At 44.7% G+C, this 13,078-nt stretch overlaps 1 protein-coding gene across 1 annotated transcript; it reads left to right on the forward strand.

Moving 5' to 3' along the window:
* LOC109728532 lies at window positions 214–843 on the forward strand. The gene has a single exon (XM_020258951.1). It carries the CDS (start codon window positions 214–216, stop codon window positions 841–843), a length of 630 nt encoding a protein of 209 aa, XP_020114540.1.

Below are 13,078 nucleotides of genomic sequence, written 5' to 3' on the forward strand. Positions count from 1 at the left end.
TCTCATTTTTGAAAGAGTTTGCAAGATGCGTTGAGCACACAGCTTGACTTCAGCACGACATTTTATCTTCAAAATGACGGTCAATCGGAGAGGACTATACAAATACTTGAGGATATGCTTCGGGCGTGTGTATTTGACTACAAGGGCGGATGGCACGATCATTTACCGATGGCGGAATTTGCATACAACAATAGTTATCAAGAAAGTATTGCGATGGCGCCATTCGAGGCCCTATATAGAAAGAAGTGTTGCTCTCTTATTCATTGGAGCGATGTAGGGGAGAGGGTGGCTCTTGGTCCCGATGTGGTGCGGGAGGCGAAGGAGAAAGTTCACCTTGCCCGCCAACGACTTGCGACAGCGCAATCTCGGCAACAAAGTTATGCCGACAAGCGGAGAAAGGATTTAAAGCTCGCGGTTGGAGACCGCGTAGTTTTGAAAGTATTGCCGATGCAAGGCGTAAGGAGGTTTGGTATCCGCGGGAAGCTAAGTCCCCGGTATGTCGGACCATTCAAGATTTTGGAGCGCGTCGGTGCCGTGGCTTACAAGCTTGCATTACCACCAAGGCTTGCGGGAGTTCATAACGTATTTTATGTGTCAAATCTCCGCAAGTATGTACGAAACTCGACGCATGTGTTAGAGTATGAACCTGTGGAGTTGAGCGAGGATATGACTTATGAGGAATATCTAGTTTGTATACTTGATAGAGAGGAAAATAAGTTGCGGAATCGCACAATTCCTTATGTCAAAGTCCAGTGGAGCAATTATGCGGTGCGTGAAGCCACTTGGGAGCTTGAGGAGACAATGAGGAAGATGCATCCTCACTTGTTCGAGTCGACGAGCTAAGATATGTGTTAGTTTTGCGGACGAAACTAATTTTATGGAGTGGAGAATGTAATATATCGAAACCTCGGTAAAGATTATCGAATTTTATCCAAATTGGTTAAAGTGCCGAGAGAAATAGTTGGACAAGTTGCAATTAGCATTCCAACAAGGTCGGAAGAGTTAAAAATGAATTCTAAGGGAGTTAGAAGAGTTTTAGCATTGCTCGGCACGAAGAGGAGTCAAACAAGTGCTAAAACTGAAGTCTGGGCATTTTGTACCGGTATAGATACAATGTTGTATCGGTACAATACTGCAGATCAAGGGGAAGCTGCTCTCGGATTTGAGAAATTTTGGCTGTGTTACCGGTGACACCCCTGGTCTGTACCGGTACAGATACAGTTTACACGAGAAGCTACCCTCGGGTTTAGTTCAGCCCACTCATGTTATCGGTGACAGGGTAGCCTATACCGGAACAAAATAGGTCTGGCAGCAACTTAAGAACTGCTGCAAATATGAAGCTTGGGAGGGCCTTTTTGCAAATGTAGCAGCTTATAAGAGAACCCAACACCCTCTATTCTCTCTTCACTACAGAGAACACACCTCCCCTTCATTTTTCTCCCTTTCTCTCTCTAGGAAGTCTCTCCAAAGGCTAGAGAGGAGCAAAAGAGGTGGATTTGGAGGTGGATTTGGAGGATTAGAAGGTCAAGAAGCTCTCCTACAAGGTGGACTTGGGAGTGCATTGGGCTAAGGTGAGTTGTTATGCCAGAATGGTTCTAGGGTTTTGATTTATAACCTAAATCCTTTGGTTTTGATATTGTTGCAAGGTTAAGAGCTTAGTAGAGGCCATGCATCCATGGAAATCCATGTGTCTCTAATGTGCTCTCATGGTGATCTTCTAGGGTTCATAGTAGATGCCCTAGGAATGGTTGGAATGGCTTGGAAATGGTATTAGAGAACTTCTTAGATGGTTCTAAGCTAGTTTTTGCTTAGCTCCAAGATCAATCTAAGAAAAATTGCAATATGACATTGTTAAGGCACCAAATTTGGGGCTTTTGCCCTAGATTGTTTTCGAGGTAAATTGACCTTCCTAATTAGAGGTATATCCGACGCGTTGGAAGACTCGGTTCGGTGACACGAAGAGTCTATGTAAAGATGTTAAGTAAAAAAGCCTAATTTGATTTCATTTTGGTACAGATCACCGCAGCACGCGGAATAGGAGTCCAAAAATTATGAGAATTGAACCGCAACACCTTTGCTACCATACGAGATGGGGGGTGCCTTCCGGAATCGTTGGATTCCCTTCTAAGTCTATATTATCTTTTATTGAGCATATATATAAATAGTGGCATTCATGCATGATAGGGTAGTTGGCATGTGAATAATGGTAGAATTTCAATATTATGCTTCTAACGTAGATGAATATAGTGATTGATAAAGAACCATAGGAGACATGTATGTTGAAACCCTATACTTGTGTGAATGTGAGACTTGGACTATGAAAATAGTAAACAAAGGTGACATTGACAATAAAGACACGATTGGCATTGAGATATGAATTGTTAAATATAGTTTAAACAATAGTGACATTATGGCAAGAGTAGTCTAGAGAGTGGCAAATATGATAAAGTAGAGACCTATCATTGATATAGTGGCATTGTGGCTAGTGGCTATATGTCCTCAAGTTGAGAATTGGATCGATACTCACGATAAGTATTGGCTTGAGGGAAGTAGCTCCCCCTCAAGCGGTGTGTTCCGAAATTGTCACCACGGGGAGAGCGGTCCCCGAAGACGGTCCCTCGAGTGGAAGTGCTTGGAGCCTTCTCGAATAAAAGAAATTTTGGGTTACGAGTCATTGGGATTAACATGGCTAACCGGATCAATTCGGTAAATGCCAAAGTAAATTGTGAAAAGAGGATGCATGCATATTCAATATTCATATGATTATCTATTTGTTGACAATTTTTTTGCAGGCATAGTATTAGCATTAGTATGGTTTGCTATTTTTTTTTTTTAAATACTTATGCCTAAATAGACCTAGGGGTAAGTCGGTGAGGTCGGCGGCCGAACCTACTGGAAACTTCGTTGTAGTTCTCACACCACTAACCCTACAGATTCGAGCGCGAGCAGGGCGGCGGAGGATCGAGGCGAGGATCTTGCACCACAGTTAGTGACCACCGGAGTATGTACATTATAGTCATTCTTTTTTGTACATGTATCAACTTTTATTTTGTTGATCAAGGGGTGTAAAGTTGTGAACAATCATGTATTTTGGGTTGGATGATTATGATGTAAAAAAAGTATGAATGGTAAGAAAATGAATGTAATAGTTTTAGTTTACTTGTATTTAGTTAAAATATAATCAAATATCATGTATGTGATTGTATGTAGTAGCTTAGAGCTTTCACTCTTGTTGTTACTTGCCCTCGTGCAAGCCTTGTATAATTGCTAATCTCATTGTTTGATTGCTTAATTATACTCGTTGCTAGAGCCTTAGGCGGGCAGGGGATGCCCTGCACGTTCGGCGTCTGTTAATGTGGCCCGAATCCGACCAAATAGGCGGAGCTCGGGGCGTGACAGTTTTGCATTTAAAAAATATAAGAGAAAAAAGGGAAAAAAATTGCAGGTAACCCGCAAACCCATCAGCCTACCCGCAGGCGCTTATGGATAAAGATGTTGACTACCCAAAAATTTGTGGGTACAAGTGGCAAAGGGCTTGGTGGTTGGTATTCGAGGTCTCAAGTTCGAATCCTAATTGCTTCATATTTTCAGCTAAGTTTATTTCGAAATGAAATTGTGAGAACTGAAAATTTGACAATGTAACTAAACTCGTTGTCGACGATATTTTCACGTGTAATTTAGTTACATGATGTAGTGTTCGAGAGATTTGGATAGGATTGGCTACAGTTTTTATGACTGGTCGACACATCTGGAGAGTGTCGGACTGAGTCGGAGTCGTTTCTGCATGAAATGGATGCAGAAATGGATTTGGCGCACTCAAGGGAGTAAAACTGGAGTTTTGCTAGTTTTGGGCTCCTAGAACTGGGTTTGGGTCGCCCAGAACTTGAGTGCTGGTTTGAGCAGAACTAAAAGCCAATTCGGATCCTAGTTTCGGGCGCCCAGTTGTGGGTCCGAAAGTTCACCTTGGGAGTATCGTTTGCACTGACACGTGTCAGGTGGTAGGTGAGATCCGCCGGACCAGGTTTTGGGTGCAGCAGACCGTGGGCGGAGGAACCGAAGTGCAGCTTTGTATGGTCTGGAGGTTTCGGACGCCCAGAATGTGGTTTCGAGTGCCCGAAAGTCCTGTTTTCTACAGGAACAACACATTTGTGTTCTTTGTTCCTTGGGCTTACATGACCATTTCACCTCTTTATAAAATTTGTGTTCGACCCCCCTGAGAAGCTTTTTCACCCTTTTTCACTGAGAAACCCAATTTTTGCATTTTAGCCCGTCAAATCCTCCAAATTTTCACAAGTTCACATTGAGGACTGCAGTTTCAGCAGATTCCAGCAGCGACCTTCGGCGTTTTGGCTCGTGTGCGACGTATGGAGCTCTGATTGCGACGAAATTTGGTTTGTTGGTTAGAAAACATCCTGAAGATTTCGTGGAGGCCATTTTGGCAGCATTTGGTTGAGGTTTGTATAGTCAATTTGGGCTTTTACTGAGCTGTTGCTATGCTTGAGCTGAAACTAGAATTTCTTGTGTTTTCTTCGATTAATTCTTAGAGGGAGCTAGATTTGCGACCTGAGCTTAGTGTGCTATCATTCTCCACTGGTTTTGGAACTTTCCTTCATCGGATTTGAGCATTGGAAGTGAGACATTGAAATTGAAGGAAATTAAGCTGAAGTGCTGGATTTTAGTTTATTGATGCAAATTTGGTATTCTTGTACTAGACTTTTGGAGAAGTGTTGTTGCTGGTTTGAGACTGAGCTTGGCAGGGATTTCACGACTTCTAGCTGTGCCGTGGATTTGTGCTAGAGGTGGATTAATGTTGTGCTTACCGAATTCTGCGGATTTCTTTCTACGTCTAATTGATATCAGCATGTATAATTAGTTCTTGTATATCATAATTAGCTCAAACTCATGGATTTACATGCTTTCTAAATCTGAATTTGGAGCTTAGAATGTTAATTAATTATACATGTTCGACTTGGAATTAACTTAGGAGAAAACTAGCGATTCTACACCATCATATGTTAAACTACCAGATTTAGCTCTAGGAGCTGTAGTTTATTTGTATCACCGCAGGTCGTGGACGGTGGATACTTATATTAGTGTAGAATGCATCTATGCTCGTACTGGGATGCCGAGCTCGAGTAATCTTCAACTATAGGTTCTACACTGTCATTTTCAAAAACTATCAGATAGCTCCTTAAGCTGTTGTGCTTTATATCCACGCTGTTAGTGCGCATTTGATACTGAGATAACTTTTGAAGTTGTTGCATTTCGTATCCACGCTGTTGGTGCGCATTTGTACGCGGATAATATAGGAGCTGTAGTTTGTTTATATCACCGCAGTTTGTTGGCGGTGGACACCCAGGATAGTGTAGAATGCATTTAAGCTCGTGCTAGGATGCCGGGCTTAATTTTTATAGTAGCGTTTAGACTGTTTCGGACTGTCAAGTGTCGTGGAGGTTGACGGTGGAACTAGATTGCTATTTTTGCATCAGATTGTGCCGAGGGCACGTGAGTTTGGTTGTTAAACCCTATTTACTTGACTATAGCCTGTGAGAGCCTGATTGAGCTCGACAGAGATATGCTTGCATACTCGGTTAGGTAGCGCCCACGAGTGCTACTCCGGAGTCGGGCTTTGTGCGTTTTCGTTGGTGTCGTTTCGTCCTGGTTGGACTTGCTCTCCACGGACTGGTTAGCGTGGAGGAAGCTGTATAGCTTCGACAGGCGGGACCGGTGTGCTCACAGTCCTTGGAACGGGTATGTTTATAGTTCCTAGTGAGATTGGGTCAGAGATTGCATTATTCTACAGATAGTAGTGTTGGATCGTGACAGGATAGTGGCATATAGCTGGAGATTTGTTCCAGCTTCCTTTTCTATCATTGCGCATACATCTGTAGACTTAGTGGGCGAGCCGTTGAGGTCGGTAGCGGTACCCACTGAGGACTACTTATTTTTGCAGTAGTTCTCACGCCCAGTTGTTGAAATCTTTTGCAGAGCCTTCTTCTTCGGCTGCTGCTGCTGCTGATTCAAACTGTGGAAAAAGAGTCGCGAGTTTGATCCCTTCCCAGTTGCTGCTAATCTAGAGTATATCAGCTACAGGTAGTGGTAGTTTTTGAGTTCTTATACATACTTATGTTGTATCACACTGGAGCGAGAGTTTTGTACACCTGGATGTTATGTATGTATAGTGAACTTCTGTTCTTATATATGTTTTATTTTTTTCTAGCGGCTCTATACTACTGGTTGTAGTGTTGTATGATTACAGGTATAGGTACAGCTTCGCTTCGTATACAGGAAAAATTTTTATGTATACGGCGAGTCTGTTAGCGTGCCCGGGGAAACAAGTTATCCGGGGCATGACAGATTAAGTTGGTATTAGAGCTTAGTATTAGGTCGTTGGGACCTAGGAACCCTAAGTTTGACAAACCTTAGGAAGACAAGACGTGAGAGGCGTGAATTATCACGAAAGTCAGCGATTGATTAGTCCTAATTCCTCCTTGCGTGGATTGAGTGATTGAAGGAGTGTCTGTTTCGGTCCAGAAAAATTATGTTGACTGCAGACGACATAATTTTGAGGAGAAATAGGAGCTGCCTTCTAGACTTTCGCTTAATTGGGTCGAGAGTTGATTATACGTAGATTATATGTATTTGTGTGTAATTGTGCTATTTGGTGAGAGGACGGGTTTCGTCACGAATCCGTGACCAAACGAGGCGAAATAAAATCGTAGGTTTGATGTCTCTATCGTACTGATCGCACTGGTGCAATCCGTTCGCAAATCTGACGGACAGATCTGCTGATATCGGTTGATCGAGGAGGGGTCTTAGATGGCAAAACGGTAATTTTACAAAAAGCATAACATTTTATGTACCGTTTTGCGTGAAATCAATTGTGGAGGTGTATTCACGCGTTCTACTCGCGCTGTGAGGGACTCAATGTTAAATATTGAGTTTAAAGGAACTTTGGCGCAAATTGGAGCCTATATATATATAGCTATCTAGGGTTTTGCACCAGGAAACCCTAACCCTAACTCCAGCTGGCTCCCAGCGGCCCCTCTTCCCTCACCTCGTGTGCCGCGCACTCCTCGGCCGCCTCCGGCAGAGCTCCGGTCGACCAACCAGCTCCTCGGCGAACATTTTCTCTCTCTCCCTCTCACTTTTGCCATCAACCCATCCTCCTCTCTACTCGAGAGCTAGGCAGGTGATCCCTCACCTTGGGCTCTCCTCCGGCGACCCCCCAGACCTCCGGCGACCTCTCCTGGACGGCCACAATCGCCCCTGAGCTCTGCCGTCACGGAACCTGCGGTTTGCTGCAAGCTCGGGCTGATGCGGCTGAGCCTGATAGTGCTGCATTCTTGGTTGCTTGCCGCCGGCTCCACCTCCTTCTCTGGGCTCCAGGTGAAGGTCGCGCCCCTTCCTTGCCCACTCCGACCATCGCTGTGGCCGGAGATGCATTCTTTGCCCGAGATAGGGCCGTGTAGGCTCGGTTCCTTCCTGCACAGCCAACGCCGCCTCCCGCCGCTGGCCCGCGTGAGCACCGGCCCTTCCTTGCCGTCTGCACTCGTCCACCTTCAGCGCCCTGCCGTTAGAGTTCCCTGTCGGCCAGACCTGGCCCGTGACCTCTACGGGTTAGTGTGGCTAGGACATCATTGCCCGTCGCTGCCGCCGCCTTCTATCACTGGCCGACACGCGCCCCGGCCACCCTATGTCACCCGCACCCACCTGCCGCCGGCGCGCCCGCCGCACGACTGGCGCCGGCTGTGCCCTAGCTTCACCAAGCTCCGGTAAGCTTAGTTCAGCTTTTCTGCGCATTGTTTAGGGTTCAGATCGCGGTTCCAGGGCACTCCGATTCTTCTGGAGGTGAGCACAGTGATCCTGAATTAGTGCTGATCATCGTGATCACCTTCTTCGAGGTCAACGAGCCCCTGGTTTGCGGGATAAGTGCAGTTTAGGCGCTGTGCGCGCTTTGTGGCAGAACTTCGCATTGCTCCCGCGCTCGCCACAGTGGTCGGCCGTGCTCCGAAGTGTGAACACGGCCTCCAACACATCAAGATCTATTAGCGGATATCTAGGCCTAGCGAGAAAGTCCTCGGTTTGCACCGTCGGGCCGTAAAACCCCGAAAATCACATAAAATGATGTGATTTTATGCAGTCATAGGGGTTTTTATGTAATTTTACATTTCATGGTTGCTGTTGGCACTGTGTGCGGTCAGTGGGTGAACTCTGGACTGGTTGTCCAAGGCCCCAGGCTTTTCTAGAAATCGAATGTGGATTTTCGGTGCATTTTTTGGCGAAATCCACCGACGGAATGAGTTTTCGGTTAGAAATTCGTTCGACGGTGCCTTACGGTAGATCATGTTGTCGCTAAGCCTTATTGGCTGATCACCCACGTCGTTTCGAGGGTTCAGAAATGACGGATGAGCCGCGGTGGGTTCTGGTGCCGAATTAGACACTTCCGGGAATCCGGATCGGAACGATTATCCGACGATAATCGTTTCAATATGAGGCGGTGTGTTTGCTGCCAAGTTGCACGAATAATTGTGTTTAGTGGCAGCGGGTGACTCATAGAGTGAGTTGGTGATTTCCAGAACAGTTCATGGGTCCTAGCGGAGTCCCAGTGCGGATTCGGGACTTCCAGCGAGTTACGGTAGTCGGTTTTGGAAAACCGATCTCCGTGGAATTGGTTGTGGGGTTGTGGTTTTACTGTTCACTATATGTGTCACGCCCCGCGTCCCGCCTATTTGGTCGGGCTCGGACACGTCGACAGACCGCCGAACGGACAGAGTTTTTCCTGTACGTTCTAGGCGTCGCAATCAATACAATGTACGAGGTTCCAACCAGGAACACATTTCAATCAAAGATTGCATAAGGAAGTATCAAAAATATAAAACAACTATGTTATTACAACATTCATCTTTAGGTGCATTTTACATCACAATTACCTTTTACATTCAGTTTCCAAATTACAATCTAGATATTACAATTTATTACAACTTTGATTCGTTGTCTTTTAAACCCCTAAGCTAGACAACCTCGGGGTACTGCTATCTCTGGTCTCTGTGGTAGGGCGCTATCTACGGAGCTACGCCCTTGCCTCGCGCCGCCGCGCCACTCACGTGCGTACCTATAACACCCCAAAACAACGTGGGGTGAGAACCAACTCCATGGTTCCCAGTGGGTACGGCAACCCAAGAAAAAAGCTCAACCAATAGATCCAAGGAGGCACTACAATCATATTAGTCGAGAAACATCGACAGATATATATCATCATGTTATTATGCAACTAACAGATAACATGCCTCACAAAATGCAATATGAATATTACGCAAATTCGGTAACTCATGCAAGTAGATTAATTGATTCTACTTCATATTATTAGCCATTCTTTACCTGTAGTCGTTCTTTTCTTTATTAGTTATTCTTACTCATTAGTCGTTCTTTACTTTATTAGCTTGTCACACTAAGCTCATTGGCGATTCTTTCCTAAGGTTATCTTTACCGGAGCCATCTATGCCACTCGATTCGGTCTTGAGTCAATCAACTGCGGATAATCCGCACTCAATCCAGCTCAAGGTGAAAGAACTCTCACATGCACCTCAGCCAACTACAGCTCACCGTGCTCCGTGACTTAGCCACCTTGGGGGGAAATCGTCGCACACGCTCAGCCATGGCTCAAGTCACCCGGCTGTATAATTCACATACCGGCTCAACCATCCAGTGGCGAAATCGTCGCACACGCCACGACAATGGTATAGCCCCGGGTGGCGAAATCGTCGCACACGCCCCACACCTCTCTCGGTGTGATCCATAAGCTCTGGGATTCCGGAATCCATTTCACATAACTCAAGGGTTTGTCTTAACCCTATAGTGTTGACCTATCTAGGTCCAATGTTCTTTCCACCCTAGGTCCACTTGACTCTAGGCTTGATGCTTTATCACATAACTTAGGTTTATATTTAACTCTAGGTTTATTCCACAACCTATGTTCTTTAACACCAGGTTCATATTCATTCTTATCTATCCTAGGTTCATGACACTAGGTTCTTACTCATTCTTATCCATCCTAGAATCATGACACTAGGTTCATATTCAACCTATGTTCAATAACACTAGGTTCGGTGCCACACTTATCCAACCTATGTTTATTAACACTAGGTTACATGCCACACTTATTCAACCTATGTTTATTAACACTAGGTTACATGCCACACTTTTTCAACCTATATTTATTAACACTAGGTTACATGCCACACTTGTTCAACCTATGTTTATTAACACTAGGTTCGATGCCACTCGATCTATATATATATATATATATATATATATATATATCCACTACTATTCACATGTCATTTAATATAGTTCTCTATCTCATGCTCATCATATATTCACTTAGCATTCTTACATTAGCATTTCTATAACATGCAACGTGCGTTCAACTAGCATTAATCAATGCATTTATCTAGCATTTCTATACTATGTCATTCATGCATTCATTGGTAGCCCACATAGCATTCATCTCATGCATTCACATACTCTAACATTAGCTACCACTATATGCATCAATGATAGACACTCATCTTAGACATACAGGCGATCTAGTCACTTCGGTAAACACAACCCACCTCAATTCGCACTCCGATTGCTTATAGTCACTTGCAATCGGCCTCCCGCGGCACCCGTGACCCGGTTCGGCCCAAACTCTCGCGCGATCACCCGAACGGCCACCAATTCACGATCCGAAAATTCAAGGTGTACGGTTAGTTGCCACGAGCCCACGATTCCGATTTCATGATTTTTGGGCGTCGCCTTGGCCCTCCAGGTGGAAACGAAGCTTCAACGGTCCGTTTCTTCAATAACTTCACGTAGGCTCGACGAATCGTCGAACCGACTTCACTAACGCGTTCGTGTACCTAGCAATTAGGTTTGTATAGGGTTAATTTACATTTAAACCCACCCATGTCAAAAGCCCCAATTTTGGTGCCCTAGCAATGTCGTTTCGCCATTTTTCCTTAGATTGATCTTATCCCTAAGCAAAGATTAGATTAGAATCATCTAGGAAGCTTTTTAATACCATTACTAAGCTATTTGGACCAACCCTACGGCAACTAACACAAACCTTAGGTGATCACCATTAGAGCACATTGAGGAAAACCATGGATTTCATGGATTCAAGGTCTCAAGAGGCTTCAAAACATGTAAGAAGCTCCAACACTCTAAGTCTTAGGGTGGAAACCAAACCCTAGAAGTGTTCTTGCACAAACTCACCTTAGCCCGAGAGCAATCCCAAGCTACACCTTGTAGGAGAGCTCCAAACCCTTCAAAAGCTCCAAAAATTTCCAAACCCTTCTTCAATCTCCTCCAAATCCACCTTGTTGTAGTGTTTCTAGAGAGAGAGGAGGAGAAGAAATGGGGTTGGGGTGTTTTGGCTGCTGTGAACAAGAAGGGGAGAGGTGTTGGGGCCTTTTACAAGTTGTAACAATAGCCAAAAAACCCTCTCAATATTTATATATACAGTAGGCTGCGCCTGCGGTCCACGGTGCACTATACCGGTACACGAAATCCTGTCATCGGTTCAACAGCCTTTTTTTGTGGTCCACGGTGCACTGTACCGGTACAAACCAGGGGTGTCACCGGTTTAACAGCCTTTTTCACTCAACCCCGAGAGCTACCTCTCTCGGGTAGCTATTTTGTACCGGTACACTTTTGATGTTAAACTGGTAACACAATGCCCAGACTTCTGTTTTGCATCTTTTTTTGATTCTATTTCGCGCCAATCGATGCTAAAACCTTTCTAACTCTTTTGGAACTCATTTTTGACCTTTCCAACACTGTTAGAATGTTAGATGGACTTTGTTCAACTATTCCTTTCGCACGCTTTTGTCAATTTAACTAAAGTCCGATATAGCTTACTGAAGTTTCGGTATGTTACAATATGTGGGTTAGACTCTAACCCGGTAGACCCTTCTTTGGTCCCGGTGACATTTTTTCGCAGTCAGGAGACAGGTGCGACATTCGTACAGGTGGGTACGTCGATCCGAAGTCGGTATAGTGGTGCACGCTCGGTGATATCCTCTTACTTTTGTTCTCCCGTTGTTATTATTGCATATTAGATATTGAGCCTTGCACCCATGTTGTTTTTATTGTACTCTACTTAGTTGTTTTCATGTTTAGTATCGTGAGTAGGAGTAGAGTTGGTATACCATGTTTTCTTGTTAGTCTACTTAGCTATTTTGCATATTCTGTATTATGTTTAGAGTAGAGCGATTTTGTGATTTTATGTGAGATTGGTGACCTAGTTGGTCGGTTCTTGTATCTCGTATCTGTGGTCTATTCGGTTGGTTTACTGCATTTGTTATCATGACCTACTTGGTTGGCTGGACTATTTGATGACTTATATGGTCGGGTACCCTCTAAGGGGGGTCGGCGAACACCTGTTTCACCTCTATTTTATCTTAAAATTTAAAATTTTAAAAAATTAAATAAATTTAAAATTTTAAAATTTACTAATTTGTATTCTCAATTAAAGTTTACTAATTATTTAGAAATGGCTAAATTACAGAAAACCCCCTTGCTAATAACCGCTTTGTTCACTTTCCCCCCTGCACATTGTTAAAAAACCTACCTTTGCCCCCTTGTACATGAAAAATGTGCCTTCACCCGCTTCTTGTTAGGGTTCGATTAGCGGGTTCTGTTAAAAAATATTTTTTATACCGAAAATACCCTCTGCCTTTTCGGATGCCTTCGGCTCCCTCCGGCTCGCCGTTCGCCGCCTCGCCCCTCGCCAGAGTCCATCCAACTGCTGCGCCTCGCCCACGTCCCCTTGTCCTCCTCCGCCGAGCCTACGTCTTCCTTCGTTGTCCCTTCTCCTCTCCATCAAACACCCATCGCCGAAATCGATGCGGCGGCGACGGTATTCTTTGCTAGAGGAGAAGGAGGACATCAGCATGCTGCGTGGATGAAGAAATCTTTGGAATTGAGGAATCGTGCGGCGATTGAGTGGGACCAAAACCGGAACGGATCGAAGGGGACCCGCTGCGGCCTGAGGAAGCATCAGGAAGAAGACAACAATGGCGAGATGGCAAAA

This window comes from Ananas comosus, linkage group 24 (genome assembly GCF_001540865.1).
Source record: "Ananas comosus cultivar F153 linkage group 24, ASM154086v1, whole genome shotgun sequence".
Lineage (NCBI taxonomy): Eukaryota > Viridiplantae > Streptophyta > Magnoliopsida > Poales > Bromeliaceae > Ananas > Ananas comosus.